Source organism: Ruditapes philippinarum, unplaced genomic scaffold (genome assembly GCF_026571515.1).
Source record: "Ruditapes philippinarum isolate M1 unplaced genomic scaffold, ASM2657151v2 ctg7119_1_1_1_1, whole genome shotgun sequence".
NCBI lineage: Eukaryota > Metazoa > Mollusca > Bivalvia > Venerida > Veneridae > Ruditapes > Ruditapes philippinarum.
The window spans coordinates 125,688-149,936 of NW_026863566.1; the positions used below are offsets into that span (position 1 = coordinate 125,688).

Genomic DNA, 24,249 nt, shown 5'->3' on the forward strand with positions numbered 1-24,249 from the left:
TAGTGAGTGTCTACCAAGTTTGTTCAAATAAAAGCTCTGGACTCAAAATTGGCCCCGCCCCGGGGGTCATTAATTTTCCTTATATGTATATAGTAAATACTTAAAAAAATCTACATTTAAAAACCCCAAAAAGATAGCGCTATGATATTTGGCATGAAACATCTATTAGTGGGTGTTAACCAAGCTTGTTCAAAGAAAGTCCTCGGTTCAAAATTATTCTTGTTCATGGAGATGTTTTATATTCAGGTGAGTGATTTCAGGGCCATCATGGCCCTGTTGTAAAAATAACATTTCTCTGAGGGTAAAAGTGCATATTAGAAACCCGAGAACTAAAATTTCACCCAAGGTGGAGCTCTATTACCTGTACAAACATGTATTGTGTTTTAGCTGACCTGTCACAAAGTGACATGGTGAGCTTTTGTGATCGCTTTTCTTCCTGTGTCCGGCCGGCGTCCCTCTGTACATGAAATTTAACTTTAAACCACATCTCCTCATAATCCGCTAAGCCAGTTTCATCCAGAAACTTAAATAACCTTCTTTTAAAAACCCCAATGAGCGTAGATGTTAAGCATGAAACATCTTCTAATGTGTGTCTACCGAAAACCCAAATGAACAAGTATTCTGACCCAGGTGACCTATTTAGGGCCATAATAGCCCTCGTGTTATGATACTTTGTAACAATGTTCACCACCATTAAATGTATTGCTTCATACATAATCCAGTTCAAAGGTCAAGATTACACTTAGAGCTAATTGCTATGCATATCTTTTAGGCCCACATGTCCATCAAAAGCTTTTGACAGGTATCTTTTGCAACAATATTGACCTAGTTCTTCTTTAATTAATCTACTGCGTTACTAACACAGTAGAAAATAAATCATTCAGCACGGTCACGTGTCACAGTCCAAAGGTTCAGAAAAATCCCTGGAGGGTCATATATAAATGTTTGTTAACCCTTTCCCTCATGAGCATATTGTGAAAAATGGCCGCTTTCATTGAAAAGCCTCCTGTTACAAGTTCAAACTGCTATGAAACTATGAAAAATGCTTCAATACTAATCAAACTTGGCACAAATGTTGACTGGACCATTGCCTTTGTAATGACATGCTCAGTCTTAAATTTCCTGTTACCATAGCAACGAGGGGACGTCTCCAATTGCCAAAAATCACTATTTGTCTTGATTTTTTCCATCAAAATTTATTTCAAAGTGCTGCAACTTCACAAGGGATTGAGATAGAGTCAAACGCTTTTCAGTGTTGGTTACATGTTACCTTATGATCGACCTGGGGTCATTTTTAGCCTCTCACAAGTCCAAAATTTTCTTGGTGATGAGGGGGACTACAGCCCCCCTTCAAACCCCCCCCCAACAGAAGGGATAACTTTTTTTAGCAACATTTCTCAAACGAAAACGTGTTTGGGGCCCAAATAGGACATTTTTTTACTATTTGAGGCCTAAAAGAGGGGGGGGGCCGAAAGTGCGTTGTTTCGCGTATATATGAGGTAAAGGGTTAATGTATGTGTAAGCCGTAATCATATTTCAAGCTAAAGTTTTAATTGTTATATTGGTTATTAGATATATTATATGATTAATCAAGTATAACTTTTAGAATCACGAACTATTACAAATAGCAAAACCAAAGTAATTCATTTGTTTCCCTCTATGTTTGATATGATCTTGATTCCATTTGTTCCAGACACACAGGTTGCAATATTGTCCTGTACCATCACATAGCACTATGAAAAATAAATGAAAGAACTCCATACTATAATAAATGAAGGTTTATCTCCATTGGGGGGAAAGCGAACTGTTAGTTTTCAGAGAAAAAATTTTAAACTATTAACATTTTGAAGTGTCACTCCGATTTCTTTCAACTAGGTATTTTGAAAAAATTAGTAAGACAGTAGTTTTTCTGTCATCTTCTGGAGGCATGCTGCTTTAAAGCCATCATTTATTTACTATTATCTTAGATATTTGGTTTTTGTATGATTTACCCAACTTAATGCATTATGGGGTTGAGGTAATGACTAAAGAGGATTTAAGAATAGAATTTTATTTAATTCATGCACAGAAGTATAAGCAAGCCATTAATGAAAATGAATATTACACTAAGTGTCATCACAATGTAACATGATATCATTGTGTTATTCAAACATCAAAATAGGCTAAATATTAGCATTGCACTATATGTATATGTGCATCAATGAAAAGAATGATTCCTTTTTACTGAATATCATTTTTATTTTTGGCATGTAATAAATAAAAATTTATCATTTTGTGTTTATTTCTTCATTCTATCTAAATTTATAGAACTCGTTAAGCTAAACAACACTATCATCATCTGAACTTTTTCTTATTTTTCCAACAGTTATGTAGTTTTTTTTTGTAATATAACAAATAACAGTTAAACCAGATGCATTCAAAAATGGGAATTTCAAAAGAAATTATCACCTATAATGAATAAAACATGTTACACACTTTGCAAACATTTTGAGAGAAAGGCATCTATTTAAAAACATGTATATTTTTCTTTTGTGAATCATTTGTTTTACTGTTTACATATCAAACACTTCAATGTTGACATCTGTATATCTACTAATACACATCTTTGTCATTTGTTGATTACAACAGACTGATCTAATTCCCCTTTTTTCACTATCAGCTTTTATAACCTCTCCTATCAGCTCACCATCACATGTAAACTGTAAAACATTATTGGAGTTAGATCCAGATACCAGCACACTACCTGTTTCAGTGAGATAACAACAGCCTGCCCTCTTTAATTGTCCATCATTAAATGATGTTATAACCTGGCCATTATTGTCCAGTATTATTAGTCCATTATACCAGTCAGCAACATAAATCCTAGTAGCATCCTTACTGACAGCTATACTGTATATGTTAGAGAACAGCTTATGTCCTGATTGATCCTTACTGAACTGATTAAGTTTCCTACCTGACAATGTATACATATATACTGATGTGTTACCATCTGAGATATATAAATTATTGTTTGCATATGCAAGACCAGCACATTTGAAATCAGTTTTGAGCTTGTTTGTTGTTTTCATATTTCTTTCTAGAGAAATGAAATGAACTTCCTTTTTTAATTGGAATAGTTACTGCTACTTGTGTGTTATTGATCATACACACTTGCCATGGCTTTCCAGGTAGATCACAGTAGTCTGTGACAGTATATGTGTAACTGTGTAACCGTTTAAGCTTGTTGTTGTTGTTATCAACTAGAATTATTGTACCATCTTCCATACAGCAGGCACTCCTGATATTACAACTGACATTATCCGACTTAACTTTTAAATTATATGATTGATTTCCTTTAATCTGAAATAAATTGTCAGCTGTCTGTAAAGGTTTCTCTGATAGTGTACCAATGGTCTTCTTTTGTTCTAACTGTGTAAGTATTGTTCTATCAGGTTGAAACTCTATGTCTTCTACTGTACTTTTTATTTTGACATGCTCCATATACTTGTTCGCAACATTTGCAGCATCTTCTCCCATCTTAACATTAACAAACACTTCAGAATGATTTGTGTTTGTAAATGCTAATTTATCATAAGCTGATCTAATCCTGGACTTATTTGCTTGTAGCTGTTTTAAACTGTCATCGATTTTGTCTTCAAGACATTTTACTTTACTCTCTATCTCATTAATAGAACTTTTCTCCAGCTTGTCAAGATGGTCATTGATTTCTTGACGGAATTTTCTGATAAAAGCCAGTATTTCTGCTTTCCTCTTTAACAGCCTTTGTTTATCCTGTTTAAATCTATCAGCTTGTTTTTCAAGGGTCTTGCCTATTTCCTTGAGTTTTGTTTGAATGTCTCTCGATTCAACTTGGTAAGTATTGTTTTGGATAAATTCTGGTATGTAGAATGTGTCCTTACATAATCTGAAAAATAAGTTCAAACAGTTTATGAGGCTATGAGATGACAGAGGAGATGATATTTTATTTAGTGTTATATATCAAAGATAGTCTAAGAATATTATGTAAAGTACCTATATACTATGGAGGGCGATCGTTGCCAAAATTCCAGACATGTAATGTGTTCCTTTTGAAAACTACTTTTGAAAATGCGAACATGTATGTCTAGCATTTTTGATTGCATTCGTGCACAGCAAATGATATGCCTCTTAATCCAATCTTTTAATTGAAGGCAACCTGCTTTTAAATAACACGTTTACATGTAAATCTTAACAACTGACCTAACATGGAGAACAACAACACATTTACAAGTTCGTATCTACCATTGCATATAATACATAAGCATGTTTACACACTTGTAGATATATATCTGTACCTGAAAAACACAAATGAAATGTTAAACTCGAATGCAGAAATTATAATTTAATAAAACGTGTTCCAGTCGTTAGAACTACAACAGTACGTTTACACAGTTACATGTTTAAAATGACAAAAAGTAGATTCACAAAGTTAGACGATTCTAAGTCATGCATGACGCCCCGCCTCTCTCTGAGTATTTGCGATCTTCTATCACGGAAATGTACGGACAGGTATAATACCCGTCGCCTCACTCCAATTTCTCAATAAAGTGAAGGAAAACACGGCGTCCATTCTAACTTTTTTATTTCTATAAAAAGTCCAATATTATTGGTATCAAATGAAAGATTACTCCATAAGCTTTCTATGAGTGCCTCGGAAATAAAAAATGAATTAAATAGATTATGGAATTTTTTAGGTTTTTTTTACTCTGAAAATAACACTCTCGAATTTGTAAGAAAAAACACGGCGTTCCCTCCAAACTTTTTTTTAAGTTCGTAATATATTTTGATAATTTTGGATTGAAATAAAAGTGTGCTTCATACGATTTATGATATATATAATTATATAATGCCCTAAAAATAAAAAGGAATTAAATCAAACTGAATTAACTTTCGTTAAAAAGTTTATCATGTTACTTTTCGTAAAATAGAGAAAATAAGAATCCCTAAAGAACGCTCAAAACGACAAAATTGAGAATGTTGCAGGCCCGGTTTGATTGAGCCTGCTCATGGGACGGTAATGGAAAGAGCAAGTTATCGTCCACGCCCCCTAGCACCGGCTTAAGCAAAATTCAACATGAACTGGTACAATTTTGAAAACATCCGCAGATGTGTTAATATGGCGATTATCATGGGAACCTTCAATGTGACACGTAAGTGCCATACCATGAAAAACGGCATATGATCCCCAAGTAAAAAAAAACACACTCTGAAATTCAGTAAGAAAAAAACATGGCGCCCCCTACTTACTTTTTAGCTCACCTGTCACAAAGTGACAGGGTGAGCTTTTGTGATCGCTTTTCGTCCGGCGTCCGTCCATCGTCCGTCCGTCCGTCCGTCCGTAAACTTTTACTTTAAATGACATCTCCTCATAAACCACCAAGCCAATTTCATCCAAACTTCACAGGAATGTTCCTTTGGTGGTCACCTTTAAAAATTGTTCAAAGAATTTAATTCCATGCAGAACTCTGGTTGCCATGGCAACCGAAAGAAAAAAAAACTTTAAATATCTTCTTTTAAAAAACCCTAAAGAGCTAGAGCTTAGATATTTGGCATGAAACATCTTCTAGTGAGTGTCTACCAATTTTGTTCAAATAAAATCCCTGGGGTCAAAATTGCCCCGCCCCAGGGGGTCATTGATTTTCCCTATATGCATATAGTAAAAACTTAAAAATTCTTCTTTTAAAGAACCCAAAGAGCTAGAGCTAAGATATTCAGCATGAAACATCTTCTAATGAGTGTGTACCAAGTTTGTTTTCAAATAAAAGCCCTGGGTCAAAATTGGCCCCGCCCCAGGGGGGTCATTGATTTTCCCTATATGCATATAGTAAAAAACTTACAAAATCTTCTTTGAATGAACTCAAAGAGCTAGAGCTAAGATATTCAGCATGAAAACATCTTCTAATGGGTGTCTACCAAGTTTGTTCAAATAAAAGCCCTGGGGTCAAAATTGGCCCCGCCCCGGGGGTCATTGATTTTCGTTATATATGTTATAGCAAAAACTTAAAATAATCTTCTTTGAAAAAACCCAAAAAGCTAGAGTTAAGATATTAAGCATGAAACATCTTTAGTGAGTGTCTACAAAGTTTGTTCAAATAAAAGCCGTGGGGTCAAAATTGCCCCGCCCCGGGGGGTCTTGATTTTCCCTATATGCATATAGTAAAAACTTAAAAAATCTTCTTTGAAAAAAACCTAAATACCTAGAGTTTAGATATTTGGCATGAAACATCTTCTAGTGAGTGTCTACTAAGTTTGTTCAAATAAAATCCCTGGGGTCAAAGTTGGCCCCGCCCCAGGGGGTCATTGATTTTCCCTATATGCATATAGTAAAAAACTTAAAAATTCTTCTATTAAAGAACCCAAAGAGCTAGAGCTAAGATGTTCAGCATGAAACATCTTTCTAATGAGTGTGTACCAAGTTTGTTCAAATAAAAGCCCTGGGGTCAAAATTGGCCCCGCCCTGGGGGGTCATTGATTTTCCTTATATGTGTATAGCAAAAACTTAAATAAATCTTCTTTATAAAAACCCAAATAGCTAGAGTTTAGATATAAAGCATGAAACATCTTCTAGTGAGTGTCTACAAAACTTGTTCAAAAAAAGCCTGGGGTCAAAATTGGCCCCGCCCCGGGGGGTCTTGATTTTCCCTATATGCATATAGTAAAAACTTAAAAAAATCTTCTTTGAAAAAACCTAAATAGCTAGAGTTCAGATATTAAGCATGAAACATCTTCTAGTAAACGTCTACAAAGTTTTGTTCAAATAAAAGCCCTGGGGTCAAAACTGGCCCCGCCCAGGGGTGTCATTGTTTTTAACTATATGTGTGTAGTAAGAACTAAAAAACTTCTTTTAAAAGACCCAATGAGCTAGAGCTTAGATGTTTAGTATGAAATATCTTCTTATGGATGTCTACAAAGTTTGTTCAAATAAAAGCCCTTTGATGAAAATTGGCCCCTGCCAGGGGCGGGGGGATGGGGGGGGGGGGGAGATCATTGTTTTTCATTACATGTGTGTAGTAAAAACTTAACATTGTGAAACATCTTCTAATGAGTGTCTTCCAAGTTTGTTCAAATAAAAGCCCTGGGGTTTAAACTGGCCCCGCTCAGGGGGCCTATATACAGGTGAGCGACCTCAGGGCCATCATGGCCCTCTTGTTTTATTTCTTGGTCAATTTTGATAATAAACAAGATCATCAAGGAAAGGCGGCGGAAAATTACATAAGAATTGCAGATTCGGTTTGATTGAGTCTGCACATGAGGGATAATGAACAAGTGACGATTATCATGCAACCTTCAATGTGACACGTAAGTGACACGCCCCCTAGCACCGGCTTGAACGGTACTCAATTCTAAACACTTAATAGCGCTGGCATCAATGATCCCGAATGACCAGAAAAACACTGAAGTGAAGTACGGGGCAACTTTTTACAACTGCCACACGGCACTTGGCACCTGCTGTTGTGAAGTATTAAAATCTGGAAACAAAATGATCCCTCGGAAGCATTAATCACTACAAAATTACATAAGAATTGCAGACTCGGTTTGATTGAGTCTGTACATGAGGGATAATGAACAAGTGCAAAAAGTTTTTATTCATACTGAAAATACCGTTATAAAGATTGTACATATGTGCTACGGATAAGTATTTTCTTGATTTCGGAAAGGAAATCTCGGTGGCCGCTTTAAAATCCTATTTTTGCAAATACTTGCATAGTTTTTGTTGAAAGTGAAATTTGTGCCAATACATTTTTCAATGATACCAATAAGAGTATTGGATGTTTTTACATTATCAATAAAATTACTTCCTTGAAGTTGGTCATTGTTTCCCCTAAAATATTCCAAATCGCCGATGTTTCTTAGGAATATATGATAAACAAGATCAACAAGGAAAGGCGGTGCTCAATTAACGCAACCCTACATGACCCAGCAATGAGAACAAGTGGCAAGAAGCCCAGGCGGTCCCCAAACAAAACACATGACCAGGGCACTAGGCATAGCACGGACAGGCTAATCACTAAAATGATAAATAATTTGTAACTGATCAGAACACGATATTAAATAATAAGGTAATGCACAAGTTATCTTCATCATAAATGGTAAAATCAGCAATTTCAAGTGATGTTGCTATTGACAAAACTTTTGTAACAACTTGCAAACATATATATGTGATGAAAAAATGCCGTATGTTGTCCTTCAGTTTTATTTAAAAATATGGGAGAGGCGCCGTTTTTATACCTGTCCGCAATAGAAGGTCGTAAATACTCCGAGAGGGCGGGGCGTTATGCTTGACTTAAAATCGTTTAACTTTTGTGAATCTACTTTTGTCATTTTAAACATGTTACTGTGTTAACGTACTCTTGTAGTTCTACAACTGGTAACACGTTTTCTTAAACTCTATTTTCCGTATTCGAGTTTTACATTTCATTTGTATATTACAGATCTATAAGTGTGCAAACATGCGTATGTATTGCATGCAATGGAAGATACGAACTTGTAAATTTGTTGTCGTTTTAGGTCGTTTCTGTTTTTATCTATTTTAGATGTTAGGTCAGTTGTTACGATATATATGTAAACTTGTTATATAAAGGCGGTAACCTTCAATTAAAAGATTGAAGTAAGAGGCATACAATAAAAATGGTAGGCATACAAGTTCGCATTTTCAAGAGTCATTTTAAAAAGGAACACTTTACATGTCTGGAATTTTGGCAACGATCGCCCTCCATATAATACCCGTCGCCTCTCTCCTATTTCTCAATAAAGTGAAAGAAAACACGGCGTCCATTCTAACTTTTTTTTATTTCTATAAAAAGTCCAATATAATTTGTATCAAATGAAAGATTACTCCATAAGCTTTCTATGAGTGCCTCGGAAATAAAAATGAATTAAATAGATGTATTGATTTTTTTGTTTTTTTTTAGTCTGAAAATAACACTCTCGAATTGGTAAGAAAAACACGGCGTTCCCTCCAAACTTTTTTTTTATTTCGTAATATATTTTGATAATTTTGGATTGAAATAAAAGTGTGATTAATACGATTTATGATATATAATTATATAATGCCTCAAAATAAAAAGGAATTAAATCAAAATGAATTAACTTTTCGTTAAAAAGTTTATCATGTTACTTTCTGTAAAATAGAGAAAATAAGAATCCCTAAAGAACGCTCAAAACGACAAAATTGAGAATGTTGCAGGCCGGTTTGATTGAGCCTGCTCATGGACGGTAATGGAAAGAGCAAGTTATCGTCCACGCCCCCTAGCACCGGCTTAAGCAAAATTCAACATGAACTGGTACAATTTTGAATTTTGAAACATCCGCAGATGTGTTAATATGGTGATTATCATGGAACCTTCAATGTGACACGTAAGTGCCATACCATGAAAAACGGCATATGATCCCGAAGTAAAAAAAAAAACAAAACACACTCTGAAATTCAGTAAGAGAAACATGGCGCCCCCTACTTACTTTTTTTTTATTTCTTTGGTCAATTTTGATAATTTTAGAATATGATAAACAAGATCATCAAGGAAAGGCGGCGTTGATCATTTTAGACTCAAGTAAAAAATTCTGGAAACAAAGTGATCCCTAGGAAGCATTAATCACAACAAAATTACATAAGAATTGCAGACTCGGTTTGATTGAGTCTGTACATGAGAGATAATGAATAAGTGCAACATCCCTCACGCACCCTAGCACCGGATTGAGCGGTACTCAATTCTCAACACTAAATAATAGTGCTTAAGAATCCTTAATGAACTTTCTAGTGATGCCTTAAAAATGAAAATTAATTACGTAGAAGTATTAAAAATTTTGTTTCTAACTTATCGTTGTTTTTTTCTCTTAAATCCACACTCATATATTCGGAAAAAATACCGTCGCTTCCTTTAGATATTTTATTCAAAAAGGAAAATAAATATTGAATGAAGTTAAGACCATAAGTTTTGAACAAGTATATTAAAAATCTGGAAACAAGGTGATCCCTCGGAAGCATTAATCACAACAAAATTACATAAGAATTGCAGATTCGGTTTGATTGAGTCTGCACATGAGGGATAATGAACAAGTGCAACATGCCTCACGCCCCCTAGCACCAGCTTGAACGGTACTCAATTCTCAACACTTAATAGCGCTGGCATCAATGATCCCGAAAGACCAGAAAAATATAACAACACTGAAGTGAAGTACGGGGCAACTTTTACAGCTGCCTCACGGCACTTGAAACCTGCTGTTGTGAAGTATAAAAATCTGGAAACAAAGTGATCCCTCGGAAGCATTAATCACTACAAACTTACATAAGAATTGCAGACTCGGTTTGATTGAGTCTGTACATGAGGGATAATAAACAAGTGCAAAAAGTTTTTATTCATACTGAAAATACCTTATTAAAGATTGTACATATGTGCTACGGATAAGTATTTTCTTGATTTCGGAAAGGAAATCTCGGTGGCCGCTTTAAAATATACTTGCATAGTTTTTGTTGAAAATGAAATTTGTGCCAATACATTTTTCAATGATACCAATAAGAATATTGGGTGGTTTTTTACATTATTAATAAATTACTCCCTTGAAGTTGGTCATTGTTTCCCCTAAAAATTTCCCAATCGCCGATGTTTCTCAGGAATATATGATAAACAAGATCAACAAGGAAAGGCGGCGCTCAATGAACGCAACCCCACATGACCCAGCAACAAGAACAAGTGGCAAGAAGCCAAGGCGGACCCAAAACAAAACACAGGACAGGGCACTAGGCAGAGCACGGACAGGCTAATCACTAAATTGATAAATAATTTGTAACTGATAAGAACACGATGTTAAAAATAAGGTAATGCATAAGTTATCTTCATCATAAATGGTAAAATCAGCAATTTTCAAGTGATGTTGCTACTGACAAAACTTTTGTTACAAATGTAACATATATATTTTATGAAAAATGCCGTATGTTGTCCTTCAGTTTTATTTAAAAATATGGGAGAGGCGCCGTTTTATACCTGTCCGCAATAGAAGGTCGTAAATACTCCGAGAGGGGCGGAGCGTTATGCTTGACTTAAAATCGTTTAACTTTGTGAATCTACTTTTGTCATTTTAAACATGTTACTGTGTTAACGTACTCTTGTAGTTCTACAAGTGGTAACACGTTTTCTTAAACTCTATTTTCCGTATTCGAGTTTTACGTTTCATTTGTATATTTCAGATCTTTTAGTGTGCAAACATGCATATGTATTGCATGCAATGGAAGATACGAACTTGTAAATTTGTTGTCGTTTTAGATGTTAGGTCAGTTGTTACGATATATATGTAAACTTGTTATATAAAGGCGGTAACCTTCAAATAAAAGATTGAATTAAGAGGTTTACAATAAAAATGGTAGGCATACAAGTTCGCATTTTCAAAAGTCATTTTAAAAAGGAACACATGTTTACATGTCTGGAATTTTGGCAACGAACGCCCTCCATAATATACTAAATATTCCATATACTTTCTTAAAATTATCTTTGTTTAAATACTATAGTTTACCTGTGATCAACTGCCATACATGTAGAACAGCCAACATTATCATGGTTCTTACAGTACATATCAATGTGTTTATGACTGTGTCTGTCACATCTCTCTGCTGGTGCCCTTTGCAGACCTATACTGGTTCCCGACTTAACTTGAGATTTATCCAATACCTTGTGACCAGCTAATACAGGCACTTTACTGTGAACTTTGACACAACTAACACAGAAATAATCGTGACAATCTACACAGTATTTTTCACCTTCAGTGTTCCTGCCTTCATTTCTACAAATTGAACATAATACGTCAAATATTTCATCCGAAAGTATATCCGTATCAATTTGTCCACCTGTAGCCATTTTGTCTTTTTCCCTGACTACGTTTGTTAGTTGATCTATTTACATTGTAAAATCGATAAAATTGTCCCTATTTCTTTCACAGTTATTTTAACTCTATAATTAAGAGAACTGAAAGCCTTATGAATCTTCTACATTGTACACCTGGAAAAATATAGATTTCTACATTTTTTTTTCATTGATATAAAGCTTCTCCTATTGCTAAATAATGTCTAAATGATTTGACCTACTTTGGGTTTAACTTATCAAAACTGCCCTTATACCTCCTTGCACAAAGTCTAACTTTATCTGGTGAAACATTATCTAAAGTTTATTCATATTCACTACAAAATTGTTAAACTTTAAGGTATATAAATAATAAAGTGTTTACATAGGGCTGGTTTAACATTTAAATCAATATAACACGGAAGAAAATATCTTACTACTGGCAAAGCAAGTAGTGTCCTTTTTTTGTTGTATTTAGGACACATTCAAAATTGAGCTGTTACAATATCAAAATTATTTATTTGTCAGAATTCAATTAATTAGCTTTGATTGGCTATGAGTATCTTTTGCTGTTTTTAATACGACTTATATGAGGGTTTGTCCATCGAATATTCTAATTAGACCTCATTATCAAAGCACGTCTTCAGTGATTTTTCTCAGTTAATTGGGAAAGGACCTTAGCCTCTTGATTTTGGGAAAAATTATTGCTATAATTGCTAATTTGGTAAGTAAATAAACTTGTGAGTTCAGATTTTTGGGAAAACTGCATGATTTTAAAGAAAATTTCATTTGGGAAGAGGCCTTTTATCGAAGTCTGTTATATAAGCAGAAAAGTCACTGGGCTTATACAAATATAGGATTCAGATTTTAGAAATTAAGCAAGTGAAAATATTTAAGTACTTTTATTTTATTTATTGAAAATATACTGGTTTCCTAGCAGTTTTCAATACAAAAAGTCGCCATTTTTTACAAATTAGATAAGAATCTGTCACAGGATGAGTACCCACTTTGACAGAACACAGTTCAAGGTACCTAATTTTCCAGCATTACCAGGCTTTCATTTATGTCCTTAACTATACTTATTAACAGGAATATATGGGGCTGAAATTTAACAATATTGGCCTGAAATTTAACACCTTTTCTCAAATTCATTGAAAGATTTTTGAATTTTATTTATAAAAATTTTTATGAACAAGATGGTCAAATCTTCAGTTTCATTCTGCATACTTACTCTTCAATAAGTAGAAATTCATGACTTCTATTCCGTTTTAAACTCTTGTCATTAAATTGTAAATGTGGCGCATGCGCAATTTATTCATCTTTGAGAACAAAGAAAACATGTTGTGGAATTTTCTTCAAACTTTAATTACTAATTAGTGGTGATTAATTTTGATTTTAAATTTCATTGCAGTTTTTCAGACCTTTTTTCATTTTGAATTTAAGTCCGTACCAGTAGTAAGCAATGTCAAAGAAATATAATTGTCCAACCTTTTCTGTGTGGTCTGCAAATATATTGATTTAAAGAATCTTAGAGGTGGAACTCAATTATTGCTCATAAGCTTACAAACTGGAATTATCTAAGTTTCGCCTATTTCTATATGTTGCAAGTCCTCTAAGGTAACTTTGAACAACAGGCCGAACTTCAAAATATATAAACCACTGTACTATTTTAACTTCAGTGTTGTCTTGAAAACAAACATCTTTTGATTTCATAAAGTAACACATATACTCTATCAGTCAAAATATACTGTACTGGTCGAAAATGATAAAGAGTAGCGGAAAACTGCTAGAGCCTGGTAACTGCTTGGAAACCAGTATGGATTTTATGTTCCGAGTTCTAAAAGAGGTCAATAAGAAAAATTCATCTGTTTAAAAGGTTTGATGTTTAACATGTAACCAACGCTGAAAAGCCTTAAACTCTATCTCAATCCATTGAGAAGTTGCAGCACTTTGAAATCAGTTTTGATGAAAAAAATAGTGGTTTTTGGCAATTTTGAGATGTCCCTTAAATCATTGCCATGGTAACAGGAAATTCAAGATTGAGTATACGGTAACAAAGGCTATGGTCGAGTTATAGTAGTTTCATAGCAGACATTTACTTTATAGAACTGTAAAATTTCATAGCAACCAGGGGCTACCATAGCAAGCATTATCTATCTACCATCTACCATTAAATTTCATAGCAAGCACTGAATTCCAATGAAACCATTTATCTTGTACAGCAACCAGTGACTTCTTATGTAACTGTTTTTTCCATTAGCAAAAGCAACCAGTAATGTTTTTACATGTGCACTATTCCAGATACAAGTATGAACTTTGTGATATCAGTTTAAGATTTAGATTTTATATCTGTTTTTGTTTATAGTTTACAATATTACCTTTTCCTTGTCATGGAGAGTATTTATATTCTGGTGAGCGATATATGAGCCATCGTGGCCTTCTTGTTTTCTAACAAATTATTAGTCCAGACCTACATCAAATGGTACAAAAGTCTGGAAAACAAAATATTTCCAATCTCTTCATGTCAAAAAGCCTTAGTGGAGTCCTTTTAAGTATTTTAGCTCAGCTTTTGGAGCATTATGGGAAATTCTATTCACCCTTGCTTTGTGGTTGGCGAAATGCTTAAAGACCATTTCACATGTAGCTTTACATCTTATTAACAACTGTCCGTATTGTTTTGAAACTTTACACAGTCATGTACTAAGGATAAAAATTGAAGATCACTGGCAAAGATCCATAACTCTAGCATGTATTGTGACTAGCTTATTCCCCTTTGTGAAATCTCTGTTGTTTCAGCTGAACTTTTGGTTTATATACAGAATTTAATTTAGTTTATTTTTGTAAGAAGCTATAAGCTAATAGACACACTTTCGAATCCGTTCCTGGAACCAACCTGAACAATGAGTGTAAAGTTTCTTGCTCAAGAAAACAACGACTTGCCAGTGACATCGGCTAGCGATCATTTGATGACGAGTTTGATGCGTTAACCACTTGGCCATGCCGCCTTTTTTACCACAGAAAGTTGTAACAAGGTTTTTAATAATTCTGTACATGAACTAATACACAACTGTGGCAATTTTGAGAAATTAAAAATCACAAATTAATCAATAAAACAGAGAAATTTATTATGATTATGATAATTTACACCATGTTTAATTGTATATTCTAGGCATGGCAGTATCTGGGTACAACACAAGCTGAAAATGAACAAGAACCAGCAGCCATTTCTGCACTAAATAAGTATGTTTATTGTATGTTAAATTCTATATCAACTTCTAATGGAAAGGTAATTTGTCCATTTTGTTATAGGTATATGTCTGCAGTTTACCAGACTATCAGTTATTAATAGAGGAATAATGTACCGTTTTTGCATGCATTATCACCTGCAGAAGCACAAGGATGTATTAAAAGTCTGCGTCCATTAGTAAAAAGTAATGCTAACATTTAGCACATCTATACACTGTGTTTTTATAATGCAAATAACATCACGTCAAATATATGTACAACCGTGCAATATCAGTTTTATGAAGTCGCAAAAGCGGGGCACGGATATATGATAAATCATCATACTCAACCAGGACAGGGATATCATCACACTTGTCAATTCAATGTCATAAAGTACAATCAAACTTAAATCTATCAAATAGTTGCAGTGTGTGACAGGGTAATTACTTAGGTGTGACAAAGAGATATAAATTGACTCAATAAAATTAGCAGTGGCCTAGTGGTTAAGGTGTCTGCCTCTCAACCCAGGGATCATGGGTTTGAGCTCTAATCAAGTCACCACTGTGTTTCTTCATATAACATCAGTATTGGTTGGTTCCAAGAAATGAAAAAGATTTATATAAATTGCAAGAACTTGTTTAAAAAACAGCTTAAGTATGTTTTTACCAAAAGAAACTCATTTATTATCGTTGTCTTTCATTTCTAAGACAAATGATCAAACAATGAGTAAAGATTATTATTCTATTTCTTTTACTTTTTCAGATGTTTAGAACTTGAACCAGGTAACCTCGTAGCATTGATGTCACTGGCAGTCAGTTATACAAACGAGTCACTGGCTTCACACGCCTGTCATACGCTCAAACTCTGGTTGAAAAACAACCCAAAATATGCACACCTGGTACCCGAACCAGTAGATGCTCAACCTAGAGTATCATCTTATGTTTCCAGGTATATTACTTTCTTTTTTCAAACTTTACAATATCTCCATAAAGCCAAAATTAAGCTATTTACTCTGCCTCTCATTAAACCCCCAAAAACAAAGTTTGGGGGGGTTTATAGGAGTCACCCGGTGGTCGGTCGGTCCAGACGTCCGTTGCATTTTCCTTGTCCGGAGCATAACTTGAAGACTAATGGTTGGAATTCAATATTACTACATACAATGGTCAAGCACATTGAGAGGAAGTGCAGTGCACAAGAACCATAACTCTATCTTGACTAATTACAGAGTTATTGCCCTTTGTTACTTTTCCTTGTCCGGGGCATAACTTGAAACTACTGGTTGGAATTCAAAACAACTTCATACAATTGTCAAACACAATAAGGGGAAGTGCAGTGCACAAGAACCATAACTCTATCTAAAGTAATTATAAAGTTATTGCCCTTTGTTGTTTTTCCATTGCTTTTTTCTGTCCGGACCATAACTTGAAGACTAATAGTTTGAATTCAATATAACTACATACAATGGTCAAGCACATTGAGAGGAAGTGCAGTGCACAAGAACCATAACTCTATCTTGACTAATTACAGAGTTATTGCCCTTTGTTACTTTTCCTTGTCCGGGGCATAACTTGAAACTACTGGTTGGAATTCAAAACAACTTCATACAATTGTCAAACACAATAAGGGGAAGTGCAGTGCACAAGAACCATAACTCTATCTAAAGTAATTACAGAGTAATTGCCCTTTGTTACTTTTCCATTGATTTTTTTGTCCGGACCATAACTTGAAGACTAATGGTTGGAATTCAATATAACTACATACAATGGTCAAGCACATTGAGAGGAAGTGCAGTGCATAAGAACCATAACTCTATCTTGACTAATTGCAGAGTTATGCCCTTTGTTACTTTTCCTTGTCCGGGGCAACTTGAAAACTACTGGTTGGAATTCAAAACAACTTCATACAATTGTCAAACACTATAAGGGGAAGTGCAGTGCACAAGAACCATAACTCTATCTAACGTTATTACAGAGTTATTGCCCTTTGTTACTTTTCCATTGCCTTTTTTGTCCGGACCATAACTTGAAGACTAATGGTTGGAATTCAATATAACTTCATACAATGGTCAAGCACATTGAGAGAAAGTGCAGTGCACAAGAACCATAACTCCATCTTGACTAATTACAGAGTTATTGCCCTTTGTTACTTTTCCTTGTCCAGAGCATAACTTGAAAACTACTGTTTGGAATTCAATACAACTTTATACAGTTGTCAAGGACATTAAAAGGAAGTGCCGTGCACAAGAGCCATAACTCCATTTTGACAAAATACAGAGTTACTGCCCTTTAATACTTTTCCTTGTCAAGAGCATAACTTGGAGACTAATGGTTGGAATTCAAAACAACTTCATACAATGGTCAAGCACAATAAGAGGAAGTGCAGTGCACAAGAACTATAACTCTATCTTCAGTATTTATAGAGTTATTGCCCTTTGTTCCTTTTCTTTGTCTTTCTGGACTAATTACAGAGTAATTCAATTAAACTTCATCAATGGCCAACTACATTGAAAGGAAATGCAACATATAAGAACCACAACTATCTTTAATTGCCCATTACCATAACTCTATATTTCAATTCTTGTACAAGGTATTCTGTTACTAGTAACATCCTCATTTCCGAAGCAGTCTTGTTGGGGTATTAATCACATTTAGTGATAGTTCTAGTTCAAATGGAAGTGTTAGCTGTGTTATGTTGATGGACGGGTGGGGGAGGGGTTGATGTTGGTGGTCGAGTGGGGGTTCAACCTACTGAGGATAAAATATGTATGTCTCACTTTATATAGCTATTTAATAATTAATGGGAGAAAGTTAGTTAGCAGCCAGTTAGCTGAATTGGTAAACCGGCAAGTTTATGTGATTCCATCTTTCTCTTACGTCAGTAATAAAATGATGGTAACAGTAAATTATTAATAATACATGACTGATCAAGTGTTCGATAAAAAGGTTTCCCATCTGATCAATACCTGAAATAAATTTTAGTAATTGTGTCACTTTCCTTTATAGCTTGACTATTTAAAGAATAGGGAAAGCTACTATATTCACCCATTGTCCGTGTCGGTGTCAGCATCACTCTTAAAGTTTTTTTAGTGCAAGTTGGTATCTCCAAAGCTATCGAAGGAAATGGATTGATACTTCACACACTTATTTAAGAGCATAAAAGAACGTCACCTTAACTCTAACTTGTATTTTGAAAGAATTAACCCTTTCCCTCATGAGCATATTGTGAAAAATGGCCGTTTTCACTGAAAAGCCTCCTGTTACAAGTTCAAACTGCTATGAAACTATGAAAAATGCTTCAATACTAATCAAACTTGGCACAAATGTTGACTGGACCATTGCCCTTGTAGCGACATGCTCAGTCTTAAATTTCCTGTTACCATGGCAACGAGGAAACATCTCAAAATTGCCAAAAATCACTATTTTGCCTCGATTTTTTCCATCAAAATTTATTTCAAAGTGCTGCAACTTCTCAAGGGATTGAGATAGAGTCAAAGGCTTTGCAGTGTTGGTTACATGTTACCTTATGATCGACCTTAGGTCATTTTTAGACTCTCACAAGTCCAAAATTTTCTTGGCCCCTTCAAACCCCCCAAACAGAAGGGGGCACATCCCCCTTCTGGCAACCCCCTGATGTATCTTTTGGATGGGGGGCGGCGCCGAAAAAGTGCTCACTTTTTTTAGCAACATTTCTCAAACAAAAACATGTGTTTTGGGTCCAAAAATTGGACATTTTTCACTATTTCAGTCCTAAAAAAAGGGGTGGGGTCGAAAGTGCGTTGTTTCGCGTATATATGAGGTTAAGGGTTAAGGCTTTTTTTTAATTTACCAAATTTTACATTAATTTAAATTATATAGGCTTTTGTTTTATTGTTAAGTACTTAGAATTGTTGAGAACACTGTCCTACTGTAGATGCTTATTTCTTCCTAGCAAATTTGTTGATTCGGTTAATTAACAAGACGTCCTGTTACCTTTGGATAAGTTTAAGTAAGATAGTGACCTGATTTTGTTACAGTCATGAACATAAGCAGATACAGGATCTTTACATCAATGCAGCACGTACAGTGTCTCAGGGTGAAATAGACGCGGACGTACAGAGTGGTCTCGGAGTTTTGTTCAACTTGAGCGGGGAATACGATAAAGCTGTAGATTGTTTCTCAGCTGCGTTACAAGTCAGGCCAAAGGTATTTGTAACATTTGATGTGTACAAGTTTAGTTGATGTTTTAGCCTTTAACTTTTAAATGGTATTAAGCTATATCTTAATATATTTTCATAAAATTTATCAAATGTCAAATTTTATTGTTTCTATAATTTTATGGTCAATTTTCAAAAGAATTATAAAATAGAACTTCCATTATTATTTCATACAGGCATTTTGGAAGTTAACTTTAAAAAAAATTCAAACATGATTTCTTGTAACAGATATTTAGTTTAAACACTTTAAAGGGCAATGGTGACCTCAAATGTACCTTCACTAGATGACACTGGCTTGACTTAACTGTGTAAATTTCAGAATTTTAAATAGCAATAAACTTTAATAGCTGTTGTAAATGATGGTTGAAAAAGGGGAATGCTATAATTGTTCTGATCAATGACACACGGTTAATTGTTAGAAAAGCAGAAAATAAGAAATAGTCTAAAGTTAATGTTATATTTTTTTTTATCAAAAACACCATGTACATGTAACTTGTTAACAGAGAAGAAACCTACCGAAATTGTTGGTATTGTTTTTCTTATCAGTCTAGAGTGTAAATTATTACCCCTTAACCTGTTGGGGTAATATATTTTACATTACTCACCAAAGCAGGCCATAGATAGTACTGTTGGCTCTTCAGTCAATACATATTTTGAAAATTTCCCTATATGATAAATGGTCTTATTGGTATGTAAAGTTTTTGTATGTTAATCATATGATAGCTGTGGTAAATATATTAATATTTTTTGTATGTCATTCCTAGGATGCGTTGCTATGGAACAAACTTGGTGCAACGTTAGCTAATGGTAGTCGTAGCGAGGAGGCTGTAGACGCGTACCATAATGCATTGCATCTATCTCCCGGCTTTATACGATCACGATATAACCTTGGTATAGCATGCATAAATCTAGGTGCTCACAGGTTAGTTATTGTCAGCTTTACCATAGAAAACATACACAAGTTAAATAATTTAGACATGAAAATATGATCATGAAAGAGTTGATATTAATTCATTTTGGTTTATTCTAAATATATGTACTTGTATATCTCCCAAAATTGAACAAGAATATAGAATAAACATTGTAGACGTAATCTAAAGATATAAAATTTAGTTTTAACTCAAAGTTACTTTATCAATGGCTGACATTTATATACATGTAGTTTATTTCAAATAGATGTCCATGCATCCAAAAATTTTAACAAGAAAATAAAATATACATGTACATTGTATATATAAAATGAAAATATAAGATTTAGTTATAACTCAAAGTTATTTTATCAGTGACTGACATTTATATATTTTATTTTAATTTAACTATAATATAAAATAGGGATGGCAACGAATATCAAAATCAAAACTCGAGTACTCGGTCATTTTTCCGATCGAGTACTCGGTTACTCGGATGGTTTCCAATGATCTTTAAAGTTTTATCATACAATATCAACACCGTCTGCATGCTACTTTCGTTTTCTATTTTAATTTATAGAATTCGTAACTATAAATAGGATTGCAAGAAATACATATATAAATATATATAAACATAAGAAATGTCAATGACAGCATTTATTATATACCTACAAATTTTCTCCTTAAAATACAGGATGAACTGAAATACGCTTCAACGGATAGAAAATTCTGTATTATGTTAGTGACAAATACGGTACCATATATGGAAGTGCCGGACTATTTTTGACGTTGGTTGTATAAACGTAGCATTTGGAAACGGAAACCAAAATTATAAAAGGCGTGGCCGGTTTTGCAAAAATTACGTATTCATCCGTCGGTCATAAATTTATTCCTTGACAGCTACATTTCATTTTTCTGAAATTTCTTATAGAAGTGTAGTATAATGAAAATAATTTATAATTCAAACGAAACGGTATATAATAAAAGGAAAATTGTGTTGTAGCCTATGCATTTTTCTACTCTCAATTTTGGAAAATTGATATTTCGCTCGACCTTCGGTCTCGTATGATATCAATTTTTCCACCGCTGATCATAGCAAAATACAAAGCTACAACATAATATTCCGTATATATATTTACGTTTATATAATTAACAAGTTTCGGCTACAAACTGTCTAATATTTAAAGGTGATTAAATATCATAACAGGCCGAATGACATAAACGACACAGGACTGTGTTCAATCCCATACGCGTGTCAAACTGCTGATCGCCTCGTTAAACTTACGATATCATTTTCACACCTCTGCAAGGATGCTTTGATTGCATTTAACAAGTATTTATACAGATACGTGTACATTTCCGTATTTCTGAACTAATCTTTCTAAATGGCAAAAAGTAGAAATTAAATTTTTTCCGAGTTATCGAATATCAATTTTGTTAACCGATATTCCGACATTTGATCGAGTACTCGTTAAACCGGTTACTTGTTGCCATTCCTAATATAAAATATATATTATTAAAATGAACTACAGATATAAAATTTAGTTCCATTATTTATCAGGGAGGCGGTGGAGCATTTTCTAGCTGCGTTAAGTATGCAGAAACAGAGCCACGGAATGAAGGACCCGCAGTCTGTGATGTCACAGAACATCTGGAGCACATTACGTATGGCCATCTCCCTCATGGGGCGGCCGGAACTCTACCAATACTGTGATAATAAAGACGTTGATGGACTTAATAACGAGTTCGGATTGAATTCAAACTCTTGATGGAGTTCAAATGATGGAAAGTGTATTGATGTTTCAGTGGATAAAAATTTAAATGGCTCAAATTTATCACAGGCACGGCAGTTTGGTTGCGATGTACACGGTGATATAAACTCGCGTCACAGGGGAACAGACTTCCATACAATCATCAGGGGAAGAGATTTCTGTACAGATAAAAGTAGTTCTAGTTTACAAAATGATGAAAATGCTCAGATTAGTAGTGATTTAGATACTGATTTAACTGAGATAAGAGGAAATGTTGAGAATGGAATAAAGTGCTCTGATAACAAGAAAAGTAAAAAGAAATATGCAACAGTATCTAAACCACAAGAGATTATTGTTAGTCAGACTGATTTAAATGTTCCAACAAAGCTAGATGGTAACAAGTCGGAAGTTAATTCTCAATCTAGAGTTAGTTATGCAAAACCGTGTGATATTGATGTGGTAAAGGGAGGTAAATCTGTAGAGAATGTTAACAATTGTGTGACTACTGATAATAATTGTTCTGATTGCCTGCCAGGTGTTCTTAAATTGATATTTGATTAACAATTAATGAACATATCATTATGATTATGAATTGATTGTTTTGTTTGTTAATGTATTTTGAAATAATTCATTGATTTAGGAAAGGTGTAAATGTGTATTTTAATTGATGTTTTTTTGTTTATTTTTTGTCCTTCTCTGTCACAGTTACTGTTTTAGCTCACTGTTACATGTTATGACATCTAGCTAAAGAAAAAGTTTGTTACCTACCTACATAACATGGAACTATCACATCATTGAATTGGTCTGTATCAGATTCTCAGATGTTATAATTAGATTTTAATACTTTTCAACATGTGACCTGATTTATCTTAGATAATTAGGGACCTTAATTTGGACTTTTAACTTTTGGAGAGTTGCAGGTCAATAAGTTAAAGGTCAAGGGCACTTATTCTAAATATAGATTGTTCTATTTTTCTCGAGTTTGGCCATCAATGTATTCAGCTGTGGCACTGTAGCATGGGAGAGCATTCAGGTGTGGTTCTAGACATGTTGAAAAATTGTACTTTCTTGAATGTAATTGTTACATATATATTGTAGAATAACTTTATATGAAATTTTACCATCAGTTTTTAGTTTTACTATGTACTAACAACTTAACTTAAGTAAAATAATGTTAGGATACACCATTGTTATATTTGGACTCGAGTCATAATGAGTGTTTAAAGCTAATTATCCCCCGCCGATGGAATCGGGAGGGGGATATAGTTTTGGCATTGTCCGTCCGTCCTTCCATCCGTCCATCCGTCCGTCTAAATTTCGTTTCCAGAGTAGTTCTCTGCAACTACTGGCTGAAATTCAACGAAACTTTATGGGAATCATCAATATCAAGAGGAGATGCGCATATCGTCAGCTTGTTCCGGTCAGACCCTTTAACTCAGAGTTATGGCCCTTGATTAGTTATGTAGTATGCATATAGAGTAAAAATCGTTTCCGCACTACTTCTCTGCAACTACTGCCTAGAATTCAACGAAACTTTATGGTAATCTTCAATATAAAGAGGAGATGCGCATATCGTCGGCTTGTTCCGGTCAGACACTTAAACTCAGAGTTATGGCCCTTGATTAGTTATGCAGTATGCATATAGAGTAAAAATCGTTTCCGCACTACTTCTCTGCAACTACTGGCTGGAATTCAACGAAACTTTATGGGAATCTTCAATACCAAGAGGAGATGCGCATATCGTTGCCTTGTTCCGGTCAGACACTTAAACACAGAGTTATGGCCCTTGATTAGTTATGCAGTATCCATATAGAATAATATTTGTTTCCTCACTTCTTATCTGCAACTACTGGCTGGAATTCAATGAAACTTTATTGGAACCTTCAATACCAAGAGGAGATGTGCATATTGTCGCCTTGTTCGGGTCAGACATTTTAATTTAGTGTTATGACCCTTAATAACTTAGGCAGTATACAACCAGAGCAAGTGCTACTTAACTGTTACTACTGGCTGGAATTCAATGAAATTTTATGGGATACTAAGAGGAGATGTGCATATAGTCGCCTTGTTCCGGTCAGATACTTATAATTCAGATTTATGGCCCTTTATTAGTTATGTGGTATGCATACATCTCATTGGCATTTCCAGATATTACTATTATACTCAACATCACTAATTCCGCGTCATCATTTATCTCACGGTAATGGCATATTTTCATGTGACCAGTGTTGTAATTGGTTAGAATTGACATATTTTATTCAAACACCTTAACAACAAAGGTTTTGTGCAAAATAATTTAAATCTATAGAATTTTACGTAAAACT

The 24,249-nt window shown here is 34.3% G+C and overlaps 2 protein-coding genes across 3 annotated transcripts in view; one reads left to right on the top strand and one right to left on the bottom strand.

The window, feature by feature from the left end:
* LOC132722514 (peroxisomal targeting signal 1 receptor-like) overlaps positions 1–23,142 on the top strand; it is a 41,581-nt gene extending 18,439 nt beyond the window's left edge. For both annotated transcript variants that reach the window (XM_060707022.1, XM_060707023.1), the window contains 5 exons: positions 15,019–15,089; positions 15,837–16,022; positions 19,087–19,255; positions 20,031–20,188; positions 21,736–23,142. In XM_060707022.1, coding sequence (XP_060563005.1) covers positions 15,019–15,089; positions 15,837–16,022; positions 19,087–19,255; positions 20,031–20,188; positions 21,736–21,943 — 792 coding nt within the window. In that variant the 3' untranslated portion in view covers positions 21,944–23,142. The remainder of the gene's footprint in view (positions 1–15,018; positions 15,090–15,836; positions 16,023–19,086; positions 19,256–20,030; positions 20,189–21,735) is intronic.
* On the bottom strand, positions 1,933–12,243 carry LOC132722508 (transcription intermediary factor 1-beta-like). Its single transcript, XM_060707016.1, has 2 exons — positions 11,527–12,243; positions 1,933–3,904 (listed from the first exon to the last, which is right to left on the bottom strand). Exons 1-2 carry the CDS (start codon positions 11,865–11,867, stop codon positions 3,040–3,042), a joined length of 1,206 nt encoding a protein of 401 aa, XP_060562999.1. The 5' UTR covers positions 11,868–12,243; the 3' UTR covers positions 1,933–3,039.
* Positions 23,143–24,249: the final 1,107 nt, after the last annotated feature.